Source organism: Monodon monoceros, unplaced genomic scaffold, assembly GCF_005190385.1.
Source record: "Monodon monoceros isolate NGI ecotype Baffin Bay Population unplaced genomic scaffold, NGI_Narwhal_1 Super_Scaffold_1, whole genome shotgun sequence".
Taxonomy (NCBI): Eukaryota; Metazoa; Chordata; class Mammalia; order Artiodactyla; family Monodontidae; genus Monodon; species Monodon monoceros.
In genome coordinates this window covers 80,558,649-80,580,242 of record NW_021703765.1, presented here as the reverse complement: position 1 = coordinate 80,580,242, position 21,594 = coordinate 80,558,649, and the positions used below count along the sequence as shown (strand labels likewise).

The 21,594-nt window shown below is 50.2% G+C and overlaps 2 protein-coding genes across 5 annotated transcripts; one reads left to right on the top strand and one right to left on the bottom strand.

Annotated features, from left to right (window-relative positions):
• Positions 1 to 867: 867 nt before the first annotated feature.
• On the top strand, positions 868 to 8,129 carry CDK2AP1 (cyclin dependent kinase 2 associated protein 1). Of its 2 annotated transcripts, none has more exons than XM_029228272.1 (4): positions 868 to 931; positions 3,174 to 3,271; positions 4,818 to 4,944; positions 7,319 to 8,129. In XM_029228272.1, the coding sequence occupies exons 2-4, from the start codon at positions 3,203 to 3,205 to the stop codon at positions 7,384 to 7,386; spliced, it is 264 nt and encodes an 87-aa protein (XP_029084105.1). In that variant the 5' UTR covers positions 868 to 931; positions 3,174 to 3,202; the 3' UTR covers positions 7,387 to 8,129. The 2 variants fall into 2 exon arrangements, with proteins under 2 accessions (XP_029084105.1, XP_029084096.1); XM_029228263.1 differs by lacking the exon at positions 868 to 931 and adding an exon at positions 943 to 1,885.
• A 205-nt stretch (positions 8,130 to 8,334) lies between these two features.
• Positions 8,335 to 21,559, bottom strand: CUNH12orf65 (chromosome unknown C12orf65 homolog). 3 transcript variants are annotated; one of them, XM_029228240.1, is made up of 4 exons: positions 21,469 to 21,509; positions 18,757 to 18,955; positions 12,210 to 12,517; positions 8,335 to 10,628 (listed from the first exon to the last, which is right to left on the bottom strand). In XM_029228240.1, exons 2-4 carry the CDS (start codon positions 18,761 to 18,763, stop codon positions 10,386 to 10,388), a joined length of 558 nt encoding a protein of 185 aa, XP_029084073.1. In that variant the 5' UTR covers positions 18,764 to 18,955; positions 21,469 to 21,509; the 3' UTR covers positions 8,335 to 10,385. The 3 variants fall into 3 exon arrangements, with proteins under 3 accessions (XP_029084073.1, XP_029084081.1, XP_029084064.1); XM_029228248.1 differs by lacking the exon at positions 18,757 to 18,955 and having other exon boundaries at positions 21,469 to 21,559; XM_029228231.1 differs by lacking the exons at positions 18,757 to 18,955; positions 21,469 to 21,509 and having other exon boundaries at positions 12,210 to 13,802.
• Positions 21,560 to 21,594: the final 35 nt, after the last annotated feature.

The window sequence follows — 21,594 nt, the reverse complement described above, 5'->3', positions numbered from 1 at the left end:
GTCAAATGTGGGCGCTAAGCCCCAAGAGCCCCTGTTTTTTCCTCAGATGTTCTCACCTCTTCTGGGGTCTGCACACCTTACCAAGACGGGCTTTGTGGCCACAGTATTTCTCACTGTCTCCCTCATCTGACTCCGGGGTGGGATGGGTGGAGGGTCTTGCTGCCAGCCCGGACTGGCGGGAAGTCTCAGGCCGGCCCTGGTGCAGTTGAGGCCGGCGCCCTGAATGGGGCCCTTCGGGGATTGGGGTCACAGGGTGACAGAGGCACCCGCTGGGGACCCCGAAGCCCTTTGGGCTGGCTAGCACCTGTACACAGATTTTCTTCTTTCTCCTGCGGTGAACTCCAGGAGGACTGCTGAGGTCCCCAGGGCTCTGGTGTTTTGGTGGGGCCGCCCCCCTCCCCGTGGACCCCTTTAGAAAGGCCGGATCTCCCCGTGCCATTTGCATCCAAGATGGACTCTCGGCTGCCGCTCCTCCGGCTTCCTTGTCATCATCCCTCACACCCTCCAGCCCTGCCTCCTGCTCGAGAGTTGCCAAGCCTCGGCCTGGCCGGCGGTGGCAGTGGCGGAGTTAGACAAAGCCCCCGCCTCCCCGCCGGAGAGCCCCCCCAGGCGCCCCAAGTGGCGGGAAGGCCGCCAGCTCCCCAGGCCCGGGCGCTCTTTGTCTGGCTTGGGGGCGGGGAGCCGCGGCTGGCCCCAGGAGCTGCTGGCCTCTGCCAGTCCCTCCCTGGGCTCCGGGCCCTCCCTGGTCCCCCGCACACTACACGCATTGTCTGCGATGCTCTGTGACGGCTGTGCTCACGCCCGGTCTGGTTTTCTCCTAGGCCTCCGGCAGCCGGCCGCTGTGTCTGCAGGAAGGTGTGGGCATGAGTGGGACTCGGGGCCCTTCCGCCAGCTCTCTCCAGGGCCACAGACACCCCCCTCTGAACACCGAGTAAGGGACTGGCGCTGGCACACAGTCGGGGTCACCTACCACATCACCCAGGCCGTGGGAAAGTCAAGCTCCGAGCTGTTGCCTGACTCCCATCCCCCAAGCCCCCAACCCATTCCTCCTCCTCCGATCAGCCCCCCGGGACCTAACCCCGGCACCCTGAAGGAGCAGCATCTAGGGCCTTGAGACATTCTGGTGGGAACCATCACCTCAAACAGATGGAGAAACTGAGGCCCAGAGAGGGAAGGGCCTTGTCTTAGGTCACACAGCCGCGTATGGCGCAGCTGGACTGGCTCCTAGTCCAAGCCCTTGGCTGTGGGAGAGAAGATGGGTCGGGGAGGCAAGAAATACGGACTTGCAGCGAGAGGAGGGCAGGAGGTGGTGCAGAGAATGAACCAGAGGTGTCCAGCTCACCTCCTGCCAGGGAGCTGGAATCTTCTAGATGGCTTGAAGTGCCGAGCGGTGCAGTAGACACCCCCCCCACACACACACACACAGTCTTGCGGCCTTTCGGAGAGGCGTGGTAAGTTGTGGTGGGTGGGACTTGAACCCTGGCCTGGGGCAGCAAAGCCTGAGCTGCCCAGACTGCACTCACCGCCCACATCAGAAGGTCAGGAAATTGGGGCTTGGCTGATGTGGCGAGGGGAGCTGGGGGTCACCCACCCTGCCACACTCCTGTGCTCTGGTCACTGCATACCCGCAGCTGCTTCAGACGGAGGTGTGGTTCTGCAGCACAGGTGTTTCAGCTACCCCACTGTAGAGGCGTGGTGGTGAGGCTCGGAGGAGCGCAGTGCTGTGCCCAGTCCCAGCTTAGACGTGGCAGGATTCACGTTTCCTGACTGGGCATCCTGTGTTTGAGCATAAATCTGGGTCCCAGTGGAGAAACCCAGGCAGTCCTGAGACCGAGGAAGACACGTCGGGTACCAAGCTGTCTGCGGCTCCTGGACAGAGGGACAGGTGCAGTGTGTTAGTCTCTTCTGTGCTGTGTGGCCTGGGGCAGTGCCCGCCCTCTCTGGTCTGTGTTTCTGTCTCTGCAGTGAGGGGCTCCAGGGCCCCTTCCAGCTCCAGCAGCCTGAGCTCCTGAACTTCCTTCCTCCCCTGCCCCCTCCCCTTGCCCACACCAGATGAGCAGCTGGTCGGTTTGGCCGGCCCGGCACCAGCTGTCCATCCCCGGGGGCCAAGTCTGCAGAGCCCGCCGTGTGCGGGAGAGAGAGACAGTTTGGCTCCGGGGAAGGCAGGCAGAGGGGAAGCTGCTCCCCGGCCGGGCGTGGAGGCATGCGGGCAGCTGCTGAGGAGGGCTAGGTAGATTCTCCATGGTTACCGCTGTTCGTAATTCTGCAGGACATCCTTTACTTGCTAATGACCACTCGGACGCCATTATGGGTCTGCATGCTTCCAGCTACTGAGCTGGAGCTGGAAAATTCCCTGCTGAGGGCCTCCCCACCCCCCATGCAGGAGACTCCGTTCTGAGCCGGGCCCTGGCCCCCCGTGGTCCCTCTGCTGAGGGACAGTGTCTCCCAGTGTAACAGTCCGTAAGTGGGGTCTTACGCCTCCCCCGTGGGGATGAAGCCAGCTGGGCATAGATTCAGACTGCCGAGAGTCTTGTTCCCTCTTTGGGGAGGGGCGACAGGAGCTCAGAGAGGTTGAGGGGCTTGTCCAAGGACACACAGACAGGCTGTGATGTGCTTCAGATTTCTGACTTTGTGTCCAGTACCCCAGTCCCCAGCCAGGGTTGGGTCTCAACAACCTCCAGATCTTCCCCTGTCTTCCTCACCATATACTCCAGCAGAGGTTTGGGCACACAGGAAGTCTCAGCCCAGGTGTGGACCAGCCTTAGTAGCAGATGGGCTCTTGTGGCAGCCATGTGTCTCTAGGATATCAACCTCTGGGGAGCAGGACCCAGGAAAAGGGGACTTGCAAGGGTTAGGCTGAGAATAGCAGCAGCTTTTGTCTTTGCTACCAGTTTTGACTGCATGTATGGGAAGGATTTCTGTGATTGATTAGCAATGTCTGCTGTGGTGGTGGGCGTGAAGAGCAGTGGTCTGTTAGCTACATTTTACCATCAGTCATCTACGCGGAGTATCAGCCGTGGCCAAACTAGAGGACAGGAATAGGGTTCTGTATCCTCAGAGACAAAAGACCACTGTTGATGGCATGAGTTCTGGGCAGGGGGACTCAGAGTCCTTACCTCGGATACAGTTAGCCAAGGCTACTTGATTACTGATTCCTGTCTCCTCCCCTGTAGCTGGGAGTGTCCACCCGCCCTCCACCAGTATGGCGACGTCATCACAGTACCGCCAGCTGCTGAGTGACTACGGGCCGCCATCTCTAGGCTACACCCAGGTATGGCAGTGGGGGTGGGATGTGCTGTGGGAGGGGCCCTAGGGGCGGCCTGGGCCAGAGGGGAAGCGGTGAAAGGAGTAGAAATGATGGAGCTGTCATCTGAGCTTCCTCAACCCAGGGCTCAAGATATCAGAATGGAGAAGTGGCAGGGGGTTTCACGGGGGACACCGAGTGACAGGAAGGGGTGGGAGAGCCCAAAGAAGGCTGGAAGCCCCGAGAGCCACAGTTCCCGATGGGGCCACCACCCCACGTGTGTCCCTGGTGGGCCTCCTCGTGCCTGGTCCCTGGGGAAGTGAGGTCTGGCCTTGACTCTGGATCTGAGCTTGGACAGAGGAGGGGGGCCCTGCTCCCACTCACTCCCCACAAGGTCATGGGCCCTGCAGGGAGGACGGGCCCATATCCTAGTGGAGTCCAGGTGCGTTGCACCGAGAGCTGCTGGCCCCTCAGTTTTACACCTGGTTTACACCTGGTTCCACCAGTTATGGGACTGTGGACCGCCCCTGCCCCAACCTCGCGGAGACTTGCTTTCCCCACCGGGTTGGCGGGCCCTCAGGGGAGGTGGCCGCTGGCCGCCAGGGAGGGGACCCGGGCCACTAGCCGGGAGATTCCCGTGGCTGCCACTCGCGTTCCGAGGTCGCCACGGAGGCCGGCCCCACGGATGAGGCGGCGGCTGGGAGCCGTGCCCCGCCAGGCCGTCCTGCCTGCCCCCGGAGGGGAGGCGGGCACGGGCGAGGACCCCCTGAAGAGGTGGCGGCAGGAGGCTGCTGCCAAGCTGGATGAGGAGAGGAGGAAGGACCAGGAGGCCAGGAGGCGGAGGCGGCAGAGGAGCCGGGAGCAGGCGAGGGCCTGGGGGGAGGTGGCCGCCCTGATGCAGCTGTTGGGGGGGGGGGGGGGGGGCCAGGGAGGCCCGGCTGAGGCCCACAGGCCGACGGGACCCAGCCTCCCTGCTCCGGGTGTTTGCTCGGGCTGTTTGTGGGGTTCTGGAGAGAAAGGTTTCTGTGTGGTGGCCCCTGCCTGCGGGGGAGGATGGATGAATTTAAATACATTCTGGGCTCTGTCTGGGTGGTCCCTGGCAGTTTTTGTGGTCCTGCTGACCCCACATGTGGCCTCCATCTCTTCCGCCCACTCTGGACCCTCAGCACGCCCCCTCCCCCCCATCACTTGCCCGCCCATCGGCTCCTTCAAGGAGATTCTCAGTGAACACTTTCCTATCCACTTTCCTATCAACAAGCCAGTCTTTTTTTTTTTTTTATTTTTATTTGAGATGATAAAAGGGCTTTCTGCAGACTGCTGGGTGGTTGCCTTGAGTGTGCGGGGACAGTAGAGAGGGCCGGCTCCCTGCTCTGTGCTTGTCGCCCAGGTGGGCCGTGCCTGGCCGCAGCTACCCTGGAGTCTGGGCCAGGCCGCCCTCCCTCCACCACCTGCCCCCGGCTCGGGCCTCTCCCCAGCCCTGCCCTCGTGGAGCTGGCATGCTGTGGGGTCCTGACCACGGCATCGGGGTCAGGTTGGGTTCAATCCTCCTGACCCCTTTTCTTTCTGATTCTAGGGAACTGGGAACAGCCAGGTGCCCCAGAGCAAATACGCTGAGCTGTTGGCCATCATCGAAGAGCTGGGGAAAGAGATCAGACCCACCTACGCGGGCAGCAAGAGCGCGATGGAGAGACTAAAACGAGGTAAATCGTGGGCCCGGGACTCCCATGACAGGTGACGCCTCGCTGCTGGTGGACCCCACGGCACTGGCCTAGTAACTGTCTTGAAAGATTTTCTGGGGAAAACGGAGGGTGGCAGACAGAAGAGTCCCCCGCGGCACAGGGGCTCCCGCTTTGTTACAGAATTACCGTTGGCTGTGGAGGTGTCAGGCTGGGTGAGTGGGTCTGTGGGATGTACATCTGATGGAAGGGGCTTGGCGGCCAGTTGTCAGATGCAGCGTCTAAGAAGGGAATCCCCAGGACTCCCCTGGTGGTCCAGTGGTTAGGACTCCACGCTTCCACTGCAGTGGCCTTGGGTTCGATCCCTGGTCAGGGAACTAAGATCCTGCAAGCTTCATGGTGTGGCCAAAAAAAAAAAAAAAAAAAGTCTTTGTACCCAGATCCTGCAGCTCTGCCTCACGCCCGCTCTGCTCCTGTTGGCCGACACTGGTCCTAGGAGCCCTGGGCGGCCCAATAAGGTAGGCTCCCAACTTGGGTGAGGCCAGTGACATGAGGCCAAGGGGGCCTGCGTTGCCCTCTGCTGTCCTCCTTGGAGCGGGGGCCCAGGGGGGCGTGTGGTCAGTCCCAGTCTGGGGCGGGAGAGTGAGAATGCTTTGAAGTTCTTTCCTGATTGAAGAGGGAGGAAGGGCGGGAGGATGGTGCCACAGGAAGAAAGTGACTCACGTGAAGAGGTGACTGGCCAGCTGACTTCAGAAGGCAGAGAAATAGGTTGTTTTTTGCTGCTTCATGAAGTGAAAGCGGCGTGGAGAGGAGAAAAGGATTTCTATTTTAGAAGGTGGCAGTTCAGAGCACGGTGGCTTATGTGTGAATTTAATTTTAGGAGTTTTTTTTTTTTTTTTTAAGGTTAGAGAAGCAAATTTGGAGAAAATCGAGAGGGAAATGTTCTGTGGCTATAAATCTGGGGCGTGACAGGGGGGCTGCAGTTGAGGCCACGGCTCCAGTGATGGCAAGGCCGGCTGAGGACAGGCTCCCACCCAGAGCAGTGGGCCGGTTCTTGACACCTTTGTGAAGAGACTGACCGACTGCAGAGCTGGATCGGGGAATAACAGGCACAGGTGTGGGGAGGGGGGCTGGCAGTTAGAGGCTGGAACGGAAGAGGGGTCGGGGGAGAGAAGGAGCTTAACCCCCAATCCAGCCCTGGGGGTCAGGTGGGCATCGCTCTGCCCACAGTGCTGGTAACGGGAGTGCCGGTTACCTGATTGCAAATGTCTGGGAAGATGCTGGACCCCGCAGTCTCTCTGACAGGCGACCTGCAGCCTCCCAACAAAACTGGCAGTTCAGGTCAACACATGGATACACCTGGTGACTGCTTCAGGGCACATCCTGGGTGAGCAGCTGGCCCCACAGTCACCCTGACCAGTAAGGTGGCCAAGTTTACATCATAGCAAGTAAGAAGGGCACAAGGGAGTCAAGCGCCAAGAATGTTTTGCGTTTTTTAATGGTGAAAAAAATAAGATTTTGTGACATGTGAAAATTTTGTTAAATTCAGACCTCAGTGTTGTAAGTAAAGACTTGTGGGAACATGGCCACACCCATTGCTTATTAATGTCTGCGGCTGCTCTCACAGTACAATGGCGGAGTGGAGTAGCTGCGACAGTGGCTACACAGCCCTTTCCAGAAAGTCTTCGGAAGCTCTGGGGGGTAAGATTTGTGAGGTGGGGACACCTGAGTGACTTGGGGTGTCATTCCCAGTGCCCTCTGGGGGGTCAGCTCTTGGAAGGAGCAGATTCTTAGTGTCTATTAAAATGAAATCAATATTTCATGAAGTTCAGTAAAACCAAAAAAAGAAAAAAAACCCACAAAACCCAAACAAGCAATAGATAACTCCCAAACTATAGAGATAAAAGATGAGGGGAGAATAATAGTGCAGGAGATGGCACCCGTCCCCTGGGGGGAAGGACAAAGCAGTGGACCAAGGTGGCCTGAGTGAGCACTCGTCTTGCACCCAAACCAGCCAGGCTGCCTGACATTGTCAAGCCCTTTCTAGAATTTAGGAAAAATAACGGTTTGAAGGTGTGGAAGGAATCTCCAAAGCAGGTCCCTGCTTAAAGAACTTGGGTGGGGACACACTTCCTCCTGTCATCTGGATGGTAACATGGTTCAAATAGAGTCATGTCATAAAAAGAGAGCTTGCTGGCTGTCACCGTGAGCATGGGAAGAAACTTTTAGGGAGACGTGAAGAGGGGTTTTGGCTTTGAGGGGTGGGATGGGGTTTGGGGTGTTGGATGCAGGTCCCGAGTTCCTCCAGTCTGAGGGTTTCGCAGTTGGTTTGGAAGGACCCTCCTCCTCTTCTGGAATGGGTGCTGCTGGCTGACGTCCACCTCTGCTTCTCTTCCAGGCATCATCCACGCTCGAGGGTTGGTGCGGGAGTGCTTGGCTGAAACGGAACGGAATGCCAGGTCCTAGCTGCCCTGTGAGCCTGGACGGTTTTCCATCTTCGGAGAGAAGTTACAGTTCATTTCCCCTGTTCAGATGAAACTTTTGTTTTCAAAATGGTAACAGTTTGGTTTCTCGTCCCCCTGCCCCTCCCATGGTTCACTAGGCTCCGAATCTATAGTCTGTAAGATCGAGGAAAGATTTTGCAGTTGATTGGGAGTTACATTTTAAATAGTTAGGAACTACCCAGGTGTTTGTTGTTTTTTAAAGCATTGATTCAAAAGATGCACGTAAAAATCACCTATCTTACAGCAAACTAGTTTGCCTCCAAGATACCACTGTCTCGCTTTCCTCTTTTGAATACATTTATGTTACCCGGATTGTTCTTTGATCCTTTTCATAAGCTGATATAACTTGAAGGGATTTTTTTGTAGTGCGGACTTGACAGCACACTTAACTAGTAGCTGGTCCCCTCGTTTCCCATACACTATAGATTCTGCTTAACGTAAATTCTTTTTTGCTTAAGCATTTGCATGACTATTAGTGCTCTGAAGTCGATTTTTAAAATGCACAAGTTATATACATACAGAAGAGCAACCTCCCAAACCAAACCCAGCAAGGATCCCCGAAATTTTTCCTGAGACTGTATGTAGATTTCAGTTCTGCCTTTCCTGTAAGTTGATCCAAACATCTGGAAGAAAATGGAACTGTTTGCATCTTTGTATTTATTACTCGATGTAATAAAGCTTATTTTCATTAACAGCTTGTATTAAGATGTGGGTTCCGCAAATTCTTGGTGGTATTTTAAAGAACGGCTCCTCAGCGAGAGTGGGGAGAGACCTGTCAAAGAGCATTTTCCCACCTGGTCCAGAAACATTTTGCGTGACAATATCAGTAGCACAACAGGCCAGGGACAGGATGTGTCGGTTAAGTCAGAAGGCAGGGATCAGGTGAAGCTGCGTCACGGATGCATCTTAACTGCAGCAGACGTTAAGTGTGTGCCAGGAAGGAAAACAAGAGTAGAGGCGATGTTACTGATTTCGCCCTTTCTGTGCTCCCCCAAGTTAGGCCACTCTGTTTTTAGGAACTTAACCTGTGAGCATTTAAACTCAAGCTAGCTACTTCATCCTGTTCTCACTGGAAGAACTACCTGCTCTGGTGCTGGGAAAACTGGGTTGCCTCGGATGTGTTGAGAATTCATGGGGTGATCCCCAACAGTCCCTTCCAAAGGGACTTTGAGGTCATCCTTACTATATTCCTTAGGCACCGATCCCGATGTAATGAGGATTTACCGTGGTGAGGGGTAGACTAAGACAAAAGGAGGGACCTGGTCAGTTTCACAGGCATAAGGCCAGGTCCCAGCCATGACAGCTCTAAAAGCCGGAGGAACGGGTACTAGGCAGTCGGCTTGTCTGCATCTCCTTCGTGGACGTGACAGGAAATTCAAAAAGGTTCAAGAAGGGGGGAGACAGAAGTTAAAGCTTCTGTCCCTCTTGTCTGAAGCTCCCCAAATTCCCTTCCACTATTACGGTCTTCTGTGTACCATTCCAGATGCTTCACTTGGCTCCCTTCTAAAAGGAGGTTGGACGTGGGAAGGGCCCCGCACACTGCGACCAGAGGTCGAGAGCCTTGCGTAGAGCTAAACTTCCGAACCAGGCTACTCCGAGGTGGGAAGACCTTCCCTGGCTTCTTCACAGGGAACTTTATTTGGGTGCATGCAGTCTGGTCTTCACAGATGAGGCCGACCCTGGGTCTGACAGTGGCCTTCTCACCTCAGGGTTTGTTTCCCTACTAGTTTTATGCATAAACTTCCGGATGTGTGCTAACAAACCATGCCTGAAAACCCCCAAACAGTTTGTAAGGTCAGATCCGGCTTGAAGGATGGTATCAACCAAATTCACAAACCCAAGTTTCTGAAACCTCATCTTTTATAAACCTGCTACTTGTAAATCAGCATACAGAGAATGACATGTGTATTTCCACATCAGAGAGGTTACTTGTCAACATATAGTCTATTAAGCTAATGGGGTAAATGGGCAAGTAACTTACTAACTTGTAAATCTTTCGCCATCTTGTTTTCTTTTGTTCTCTTAATGACATCTATAGATCACTGAGCAGTGACCTTCCAGCAGGTGACAAGGAGGCACTAAATGCTATTGTTTGACTCAATTCTATAGTTTTCCATAAAAAGTCCATTATTTACATTAATGCTTTTTTTCAGAAAAATATTTTCATTGGGGAATTCCCTGGCGGTCGTGGTTAGGACTCTGCGCTCTCACTGCCGGGGCCCAGGTTCAATCCCTGGTCGGGGAACTAAGTTCTCACAAGCCTCATGATGCAGATACAGATACAGTCACACAAATGTATAGCTTAAAAGGTGACATACTTCTGACTACCGTCCAGGTCAAGAAACAGAACTCTTGTCAGCTGCCCAGAAGCCCCTCCAAGCCCCGCGTCACAATGACAGCCTTTCCTCTCCCAAAAAGTGCCCTTCTCCTTCTACAGTAATGACTTCCTCGTGTTTCTTCTTACAGTTTTATTCTCAAAGTATGCACTGCTATTCACTACAGTTTGTCTGCTGTTTAGAAACTCTGCTGTCTCTGGAGCCCGTCACAGCTGCACTGGTGGTGGAGCTCACGCCGTCCCTGGAGGCATCCGGCAGGTTCTTTTTTAAAAAATTAATTATTTACTTTTGGCTGCGTTGGGTCTTCGTTGCTGCGCATGGGCTTTCTCTAGTTGTGGTGAGCGGAGGCTACTCTTTGTTGCGGTGCGCCGGGTTCTCATTGCGGTGGCTTCTCGTTGCGGAGCACGGGCTCTAGGTATGCAGGCTTCAGTAGTTGTGGCATGCGGGCTCAGTAGTTGTGGCTCGCGGGCTCTAGAGCCCAGGCTCAGTAGTTGTGGTGCACGGGCTTAGCTGCTCCGTGGCATGTGGGATCCTCCCAGACCAGGGCTCGAACCCGTGTCCCCTGCATCGGCAGGCGGATTCTTAACCACTGCGCCACCAGCGAAGTCCCATCCGGCAGGTTCTTTCAGTCAGAATCTGCAGTCCTTTCTCTGGGCACATTTTTACTTGATTCCCATTGTTCTTTCAGGAGTTTCTTTTTCTCTAGGGTCTCCTTTGCTCTTTTTTTCCTTTCTTGCTTTCTCTTCTCTGCCTCTCGTTTTTCTTTGTAAACAGGACTGTTTTCACCGTTGTAGAAAACATCCACTTTCTCTTGCAGGATTCTCCGAGCTAGCTTTCTGTTTTGATCGACGGATCTAGTCTGGTGGCACTGTAAGAGATAATATTTCATAATGTGAAAGCCAGTGTGTTCTGGGCAGGACCTCAGGAATCATTAAATTCAACCTAGTCCCTTTATAGAGGGGTCAGGCCCGCAGAAGGAAAGCCACTTGTCAGGAGTCCCAGTAGGTCAGTGACAGGACAAAGGCCATACCCTTTCCTGCCTCTGCTCGGCCCCCGCCCAGTCCTACACCCCAGCTGTATTATGTGGCTTTCACTGTAACTATTCCAATATTACGAGTGTTGTTTTGTTTGGAAGTAACAGTAGCCTTCAAATAAAGTTCCCAAATAATTTTGAAAACATCAACCAGTATGTCTAAGCAAGCCCTTTGTGTGCCCCATTTATACATGTAAACTTCTCTCTGAAGGAGGAAAATAGCCTCTTTATTATTCGTCAGCCATAATATTCATTACATAATATCTCCGTTATCACTGGTGAGTGCCTTGCAAAGCAATTTGATAAAAGAAATCCTGTGAAATTAGGATGAAAGAATAGTACCAAAAGCAAATTTGGAGTAAGCTATATAAAATAGGTTTCAGAATTTTATTTGTTGCTCACGAATGTCACTTTTTTCAAGGAGGAAAAGAAAAATGATTGAGATTCTCACTAATACGCTCTTGGCTCAGAAACGTGGCAGTGAAGAACAGCTGCTGGGAGCAGACTCTGGGTTCGGTCTGGGCTGACTCTCCTGCAGGTGCAGGAGCCTCCCTGTGCCTCAGATTCCACATCATGAGTGTAGGCTTGTGACGAAGTGGCTCAGAACAGGGCCGGCCGCAAGCTCACGTGATATGTAAGTACTTGCGAAAGGTACCGCTGGTGTGCGAAAGCCCGCCTCTGCTCTCTCTGCTGTGCCTCAAGGCTTGTGCCGCCTTCAGGGCCCTGGGGATACGGAATGGACTGGCAGTTCCACAGAGGTGGTGGGCCGCTACCAAACCAGGAGACAGGAGAAAAGCACTGCACCATTTCCTAGAGGTTCAGAATGTATTGACAGCTGGCGATAGTTTGATCAGAGGTTGGTTTTTTATATTCAGAAGAAAGGCTCCTACAGGCAGCTGTACCTGGCATTTTTCCTCTGAGGGCTGAAATTGGGTTGCCAACGTTACCTCACTCAGTCCTTCTCCAGAAGGGTAGGTGTCACTGACATTTACCAAAGAGGGGACGGAGGGACATGGAAAATGCGACCATCTGAGCGATCAGCCAGGAGGCTAAGGGCTGAGCCCACTGGCGGACAGCCTGGGCCTGCGTGCTGCTTGGGGGCTGGAGCCCACGGCAGTGCCGCAGAGCTTTCTGCAGCCACCCTGCAGCCCAGTGGCTCGACCAGAACCGTGGCCTGCAAGTTCAAGGACAGCAGCAGTAAGAGCGCAACTGCAAAGGATCCTGGAAGGAGGCTCCTGACGCTGTGCAGAGGTTTCTGCCTGGGAGAAACGCTCCTGACGCTGTGCAGAGGTTCTGCCTGGGAGAAACGCTCGGGACCAGGCACGAGACCGGCAGTCTCTCTACTGCCGGGGTCATGGTGAGAACAAGTTTTCACTCAGGAGAAACCAGGGGACCCCCACGGCCTCCTTCCTCTACCTTGACCACAATGCCTGAGGGGATGTGCCTGAGCACCACGCAGTTGCTTGTTTTGTTGGTTGCCTGGCCCCCTGGCCCGTGTCCTTTTACAAACTGCTCTTCAAGTTCACTCTCATCCAGGGAGAGCAGAGCAGGGTGGTCCTTCTTGCCTGCCGCCTGGACTGGAGTGACCGCTGTTCCAGGGGATAAGAGTTCCGGCTTCTCGCAGAGCCGGAGTCCCCAGGGCACCATGCACACTCTGGTCAGTGGGGTAGGAAAACGGAACAGACCCGAGGTGCTCATAGTGCGTGGCTCTGCCTGCTCAGGACCTGAATAAGACAGAAAAGACAGCCCTTCAGCCTTGTGTGCGCTCAAGATTATACCGCAGGTTCTAAAATCACCTTTTATGAACCAGTTCAAACGATGACCACCCATCTGGCAGGCAGGGGATTTAGGAAATTAGTGCAGACAGGACACTCAGCAACACACACCTCTCTCCGGCCCTGCGTTGTCTACCGTGCTCTCAGCAGTACATGCCTTGTCAACTGATAAATATTTTCTTATAACAGACCAAAAAATGTCTTCAAAGCACCCAGAAGTGTTGTTTTCTCAGGAAGGGGAGGCTTTGAGTATAAAATTCAAAAGAACAGGGCTGTAACTTGATAAGGAAATATTACATAGTACATCACACAAGAATCAGGATCTGAGTCAAGGGACATTATTTAAGTGTGTGAGAATCTTTGAAATCAAAAAAATGGAAAGACGACAGAACGTGATAGTCTATTTTATAGCTTAAGCTTAAACAGCCTGACACAGTAAATATCACTATCAATCAATGTCATGATTGTTGTTTTTTCATGTTTCCAGTTTCATGGATTTGAATAGGAACATCTGTTCCCTCAGAAGCCTGCCAATCACATGATCCAACCGGTACTCATCCTTAGAACCACCAAGTCAACTGATTTCTATTAAGGTGCCTGTTACGTTCCAAGTATGAGGTGAGGTACAGGGAGTGACGTGAGGTCAAAGAGGGCAAGACACTATCTTCCTGGAGCTCACAGTCTAGTCGGAGAAGATATTCAATCAAGAAGAAAGCGAGAGGTGCTGAACAAGAGATTTCAATAACTACTCGAGAGTAGCCTAAGGCTGAAATGTCTTAGTTGACGAATAGTATAGAGAATAATAGCCATGAGGGTATGGTGAATCACAGGCCTTTGCTTTTTTTCGAGGGGAGGAGGGCAGAGGATCTGAAAGGTATCACCTCTTTTCAGAGATCTACATATTCCCCATGTGAATGGGGTCGGGGCGGGGGAGTCACAACCTTCGCCCATTTTCTCATCTGGAAAATGGGAGGAATAAGCCCTCTCCATGCAACCCAACCAGGCTTAGAGTAAAGTCAGAGAAAACAGTGTTCTGGAAAGGGCTCTGCTGATACCTCTGAAGGCATGAGACTGGTTTTTAGCAAGATCCCTGTCACCAGGACTTTCCTGGTGGCACAGTGGTTGGGAATTCGCCTGCCAATGCAGGGGACATGGGTTCGAGCCCTGGTCCAGGAAGATCCCACATGCCGCGGAGCAACTAAGCCTGTGCGCCACAACTACTGAGCCTGCGCTCCAGAGCCCATGAGCCACAACTACTGAGCCCGCGTGCCACAACTACTGAAGCCTGCGCGCCTAGAGCTCGTGCTCCACAAGAGAAGCCACCGCAATGAGAAGCCCACGCACTGCAATGAAGAGTAGCCTCCGCTCACCACAACTAGAGAAAGCCTGTGCACAGCAACGAAGACCCAACACAGCCAAAAATGAATTAAAAAAAAAACAAAAACAAAACCCTGTCACCCAGGCAGATTTGGGGAACTACAAATGTGCCACTCGCATAATACTTCTTGATCAAGGATTATGTAGGCACTAAAAACAGATATATTGCTCTTTTTAACAAGTGCTTCCTGTGAGGCTCTAAACAGCTTCTTTTACCACTTGAAACCTTGTAAATTCTAGCTCATGGCAACTGGTCTCCAACACAGGTAGGAATTGGAGTTTACCTAAGGCAACTTCCTCAGCCAAAAGTAACGTACCATCCACCAAATTATTTCACTAGGTTTCTCTCGGCTCATTTACCTTTGACCCACCAGCAGTTCTGACGGCTAACATCCACTGGGCCCAACACTGATCGCTAGATAAGCTTAATGCAGAAACATGCTAGCAGGCATTGCTTCCTTGTAAATATGTGCATTTTGCTATTTGAAATCCAAGTGCCTTTCTCAGTTATCAGTACAGATGACACTGGTCATTTTTAGAATGAATACAGTATTCATCTCTCTCTCTACTATTTCTATGGAAAATAAATATAATGAAATATACTCTTCAAGCTTTAGGCCATGCTAGTTTTCAATCCTATGACTGACACATCTTCTTTGTGAAAAGCACGATATTCAGCATGTTCTGAGCAGGTCCTGTCAGTCCCGGTGGATGATAATTAAGGTGGTGTCGGTTCGTAATGTGCTCTGTGGCTACCAAGGGAGATATTTTGAAACAGAATATGCCAGTGAAAATGGTGCTTTGAAAACTGCTTCTGTTTACTGTGTGTGAAATATGTCAGAAGTATCCTCAGGAAAAGATAAGGATAAACCCAGGCACATTCTCTGGAATCTCTACAACAAAGAATCCACTCCCCTATAATGATTAAATGAATGAGACTAAGTTGATGTCCAAAATTTCCCTCCCCTTATTTCTGCTTTCAGTCCACAGAACAGAATTCCTTTGTGTATCAGACAGTGTCTAGTCCCTGGATTAGGTTCACGGAACAGGAGGCCAGTACCTCTCTTGGGGCTTCTCTTCCGTTAGTAAATCTGACCAGGCAGGATGGTACTGGAATACAGTGCAGCGACAAAGAAAGGAAGCAGGTCTGAGACAGGGTGAAACTCCCAGACAAAGGGCGGAGAGGACAGCACTTTTCTCAGCTGCTTTGTCACCAGCCCACTGTGTTTCAAATCTACCTTTCTGTCCTAGTTCAGAGCTGACACACACAGGAAGGTCTCCCACCCAACTGGAGTTCGAGAAGGTCCCCAGTGTTCAGTTACTGGCTGCTTTGTTTAACAGCTAATTCCAACAGCCAATAGGACGATTCCAAATACTTTTAGTATCTCCTGGAGCTCTGGCTCTACTCCAATGGTGGCTAAAAATGACAAACACACCCATGGTTCCACTTCCCCAAAGCCCAGAGAAGAATACGGATTGGATTTCAGTTTTTGTGATACCCACAGAACAACCCGAAGTCTTCGGGGAACAATAAATGCAGCTCAAATTAGAGCTCATCGTGACATTAAAGAGAAAAATGGTCACAAGCGGTGTGCGTAAGGGGAAACCAGCGGTCACGACAGCGCACCCTTGTTCCCTCCCATGAGTGCGAGCGTCGGCCCGGCCGGCTCTCCACCCCAACTCCCCTCGGCTCTGCTCTTCCTTGGAGGGTGGCGTCTGCACTAAACAGCTGGCTGCAATTTAGGTTAAAGCCACGCTCTCTCTCACTTGGTCAAGTTAAGAGATAACAGGGCTGACGCCTTTAAAACAGGCAATGTTAATTTGTTCAATGAATATTTTCCACATCTACTATGTGCCATGCATGGGCCTCGATGGGTCCAATGAGCCTGTAGCATAAAAGAGAAATTAAGACATCTGTAAGTAAGATAACATGCCAGAGCGTGGAATGGATGACACGCCATAGAGCAGTGGTTCTCAGACTTCACTGTGCTCCCAAGTCACCAGAAGGCTGGTTATTGGGACTTGGAAGCTGCATCCTATTAGGCACCTTTCTTCCTGACTGGATCCAGCTGGTACACAGTTCCTCCTCTGGCTTCCACAGTCAGCCCAAACCAAGACTGACACCTAGCTCATGGGTGGCATGCTCAGCTCTGGAATGTGGCCTGTGACCAGAGCAAACAATCACATATTTAAACAAGATGCAGTGAGCTGAGGCTTGTTTCGCCAACAGCTGAAACGCTCTGGAGAGTGGTAAGGGGATGCTACTGCCTTTGTGTCTCTGAGACAGAGAGAGGATATCTGAATCTGGAAGACATAGGATTTCAACTCTGGACCCACCTCTGGATACCATTTGCCTAAAATTCACTGTTTAAGTATTTTTTAGAAAGGCAGAGTACTAGTGTCTCTTAGCCACAACTTTCATGGTGTACCAACCTTGCAGAAATGTCATCTAAACTAACCGAAAGAACAGATGTGGCGATGCGCTGAAATGGGGTGCTTTAGGAAAAAAAGACTGTTAAAGCTCTTGCGGCTCCAACTTTGATGCACAAATTCCCTAGGGATCCTGTTAAACAGGCTACGGCTCATCAGGGCTGGGGGGGGGCCTGAGACTCCACATTTCTAACCAGCCCCCAGGTGAGGTGGTTGCTGCCTGCAGTCCTGGCCCTTAAGATCGTCTGACTGCTGGATGAAGGCCCCACGATCATGACGGCAACGCTGGAGATGGAGAAGGTGTAAAGGAGAGAACAGGCGGGAGAGGAGGAGAAGACAAATGAATATCGAATTGAGCGAAAAGAACAGGTGAAATGGTCACAAGGGGATTGAGAAGCTGGGTCATCTGAAAAAAGAACATCAAAAACGTTGCTTCTATTACATTGTGTTTTTTTTTAAAGCTGCCTTTCTCTAAGTCTTTATTGAATTTGTTACAATACTGCTTGTTTTATGTTTTATTTTTTTAGCGGGAGGCATGTGGGATCTTAGCTCCCTGACCTGGGATTGAACCCGCATCCCCTGCATTGGAAGGTGAAGTCTCAGTCACTGGACCACTAGGGAAGTCCCCTGCATTAATGTTCTAGAACAGCACTGTCCAATAGAAGTGTAGTGCAAGCCACATGTGAAATCCTAAATTTTCTTACAGTCACGTTAAAACCAGTAAAAAGCAGCTGATGAATTTCAATATACTTTATTTAATCCAATATATCCCAAATATTAGGACTTCAACATATCATCAATATAAAAAATTATTTAGATTTTTTTATATGAGATCTGCAAAAGCTGAAGTGGCCACGCTTACAGCACATGTCAGTCTGGACTAGCCACATGTGCTCGCGGCTACTGTAGTGGATAAGGTAGCTCTAGAATCTTGCTATCAGAGTGTGGTCCACAGAGCAGCAGCCACAGCACCCCCTGGGAGCTTGTGAGGAATGAAGAATCTCAGGACCTTCTAAATGAGAACCTGTGTGTTTTTTTTCTTTTTTTTTGGCTGTGCCGCACAGCTTGCTGGATCTCAGTTCCCCAACCAGGGATCAAACCCGGGCCCACAGCAGTGAAAGCGCAGAGGCCTAACCACTGGACCGCCAGGGAAGTCCCAGAGAACCTGTGTTTTAATAAGATCCTCAAGTGATTCAGAGGCACATTGAAGTTTGAGAAGCAAAGGACACAGCAATTAGCAAGTTCTTCCAACTGCTAGGACAGACACTTTTAAGAGCTATTGTTTCTTATGTTTATAATGTTTAAAAAGTTGAGACCAGAATTCAGGAGTGCTGAGTACCTGCTTAGTCATGGTCTTGCTTCCCCCTCCCGAATAAGGAGATAAGATAGGTCTCAAAAACAATGACCTAATCAATGGTGAAGGACCAAACACAGTGAGCTTTAAAAAGACAAAATGGTCAGCTGACGGCACCAGAAGCTAAGTGAGAGGGTGGTTTTCTGTGAAATGCTTAATGATAATCTCTGTCTCAGAAGTGGGTTCTGGTGCTCCCTGCCGAATGGGAGTAAAGATAACGCAGCCTTTCTCTCCTTTTCACATCTAACTCATCCTCCTGTTCTAGTTGCCTGAAATCCTTATGAGGGCTGAACACCTCCCCAAACAGAACCCCTGGGAACTTTGGCTCAGACTTGAAATAGACCCTGTCATTTCCTAGGCTGGGGGCTCTACACTCAAGATAGAGCACCTTTCAGCCACAGTAAGTGTTCCCAGAGAATTATTTCTCAAATAAGAAAATGACAACAGACTGAGCAGGAAAGGACAACAGAGCTGCTATCCTTGATTTGGGAGGACAAGAGGAAAAGGAAACTACTCTGAGTTTGGTCCAAATTTAATAGGCTTACTGCTGCACAGCTCAAGAGACACTAAAGAAGTAGATAAAAAGAAAAGCTTTCAATTCCTACAACACCAACATCCCGTTCAGTTTTTTTTTCACAGAAAACTTCAAATCCACGATCACACCTGTCCTATTTGGGTGCACCACTGCCATTTTCTTCTATTTATGGCACCTAACAGGAACTTTATAATTTATCAACTACACTATTAAAATAGGACAAACACATTAAAAAAGCAGCAATAACTACACTCCACATTTTCCTCTAAAAGTCTCAAAGACTCTGTTACCATTAATGACGCTTCGTATTTGTTTAGGACTTAGGTTTTCAAAGCACGTTCAAATATGTTATCGTAGTGAATATTTCATACAAATAAAGAAAAGAAGGGATGTATACTATGTGGAATATTTCAGGAAGACTTATTTTGGAAGAACATTAGGTAGTCCATTTTTTTAAACTAAATTTGTCCTTCCTGCTGCTTGTTTCTTTACCTTTCATAACATCTCCAGATTTGTTCTTCCCCCAGCTGCTTAGAAAGCGTTAGCTCATTTTCCTCAACGGTCTCTTCTTGACTCCCCCTCTCACTTTTTTGTCCCTGAAAGGCCATACTGCTTTGTAGTCAGCGTGACCTGCATCAATGCCTTGCCTCCACGATTTACTCACTGTGCAACTCTGGCCACGTTTCCACATCTGTAAAACAGAGGTAATACCACCGAGGGAGAGAAAAAAATCGTACACGTCACCACAAACGTAAGGTGCTTAGGATCCCTACATTACAAAGCGCAGGAACCTGTGGCTAACACTCCACAAGCCCACTCTGCAGACGGATTATTTCATGGACTTTTGTTTTCGAAGCTCAGTGAAAAGGTATCTAGAAAATGACCTGCAGACAATTTTACTTGGCATGGTCCAATTTAAGAAATACTTGGAAACCATGAAATTACCGAAGATACGCTGTTTGGTGAGGTCATAATTGTGGTCTATGAAATCAGGTGCCAAAGAGAGAATTATGATGCCAAGAATATAGTGTGACTTCCCAGAAGGTTCAAATTGAAAGGTAAAAACTACCTTCATCACAGCAAGTCCTGGTTTAAACATAGAAATCTTTAGTAATTATCTGATATAGTAAAGAAAATCATGAAGGACAGAAAAGATGAAAAAAGTCACGTTTAAATGTACACCTGATTATTCCTTTTCATCTTCAATGGTTAAACTATAAAGTTTTAGAGTTCCTCATTTTTGCTGTGGAGGACGTCCCTCCTCCAATCCCCGCCAATGACAAGCTGTTTTGTATATAAAAATAAATGACACAGAGTAACACCCTGGTTAACAAACATTAAATGCCTCAAGCCATTAGCGGCCACTACTACTGAACAGCCTAATCTTATCCCAATCAGAATGAAAGATCTCCACTCAAAAGCTCATTGTGGCAAAAGAGGAATACTTGAGCAATACAAAGATGTTATAATAAAATCATATAGTTTTTTTTGATACCGAGCTCCATGAGCTGTTTGTATATTTTGGAGATTAATCCTTTGTCTGTTGTTTCATTTGCAAATATTTTCTCCCATTCTGAGGGTTGTCTTTTTGTCTTGTTTATGGTTTCCTTTGCTGTGCACCCTTATAAGGGCATAAAATAGTGGTGTTAGCTTGTATACAAGTAATGCAAAATCTCCAGTATGAGGAGGGGGGGTTAAATTAAGATGAATAGTTCCTACACTTAATATATACTTGAATTTCTGACACCTTCTACTTCTGTTTTCTATATTCAGAAATAATTTCTATGGACTTTAAAAACCTCCTCTCTGTTTTTATAAAGCTTCTCTCTAGACCAGTTAGTCAAAAGCAGTTTCCATTCTGAATTTGTAAAAATTAAGACGCTACCAAAGAGCTTAACCTAAATTAAGAAGGTGTGAATAACCTTACCAGAGTATTTTGTATCAGTTGGTTAACAAGATAACTCAGTTAATTAGAATACTAGCTTCTGAACATGTTGGCTTATTAAAACATTAATAGATTTTTTTTTGAAAGTTACCTAAAGATGACACTGCCAAAAACAAAAACACACTCAAACTAAACAAAGTCCATCAGATTTTGTAGCAAAAAGCAATGATCTCCTGCCTCTTGCATGGTTGGGAACTAATCTCCAGGACTCGGTTTTGGGGTTAACATTTTTCTTGCAAGGAAACACACCTCCCTTTGCCTGGAGCCATCTCAGGAATCCACTTTCCCATCCTAGTGTGAGGATCTCAAGTAACAGATTTTGCAACCAACTGAAATTAGTGGTAAAACTGCTTTTTGTTTTCTGTTTTTGGGTGGACTTGAAAGAAACATGATTGCTGAAAACAGCCGTGTGCTTAAAAATGATTTGATTTTGGTTGGGTTTTAACACAAGCACAATACTGATGGGTGGATTAACACAATTGGGAGGAGGGTTCGATTTACTTAAGCTTGAACTCTCCCATAGACGGATGGGGTTTTGGAGAGGCTGAATTTCTACTGTTGAGACAAAATTGTCAGGTATTCTTAGGAGGCTCAGATCAGATGGAGTGCCTCTTGGCAGATTTGTTTTTCCAAGGGCAAATAACATCTGCTCCGTCCTGGCTTCTCCGGCACACCTAAGGACAAGGCTGGCGAAGTCCCTTTATCGCGGGCTCCGGACACTCGGAGGAAAATCTAAGAGCTCGAAGTACCTTAAAGGGTAAGAACCTTTCGTCTGAGAAAGGCGAACTGACCAGTGCGTGTGAGATGGCCTGGGGGCCCACGGAAAGGGTTTTCTCTGGTCCTTCGAAAGGCTGGGCAAGAGGAAAACACCCACGATGCCTGTAACAGGCCCAGCTGCGTGCTAACAGCTCCCTAAGGCTCCGCCGAGCAAGTCAACGAGCATCGTTCCATTTGTCCTCGGGCCTCGGTGGAACTGTTTTCTCCACAAGGGTGGGTTCTCCTCGCCCGCCCCTCCAAGTCCTTGAAGAGCCCCAGTGCCGACCCCCACCAGCCCAGGGTAAACCCATTCCAGGGTAAACTTAGCTCGGGTGTCCGGGCCGGCTTCACCTCACCGCCAGCGTGGCCTCAGGTCAATGGGCTGCGCGACTCAGGGTCGCAAACGGGGAAATTCACGGGTCCCAGCTCCCAGTCCTCTCTCCAGAGCCTCTTAACAATCGTGGGCAACCGTGTGGGTGTCGGGCTTCTCCGCAGACACTTACCTGTCCTCAGGACTGAGCTCCCGCCCCCAACGTTCTGGGTGAACCGGAATGGCCGCAGGAGCGGGAACGCAAACGCACTCCCGCGCCTGCGCACGCGCCGTACTCCTGCCGCAGCTCCCCCTCACA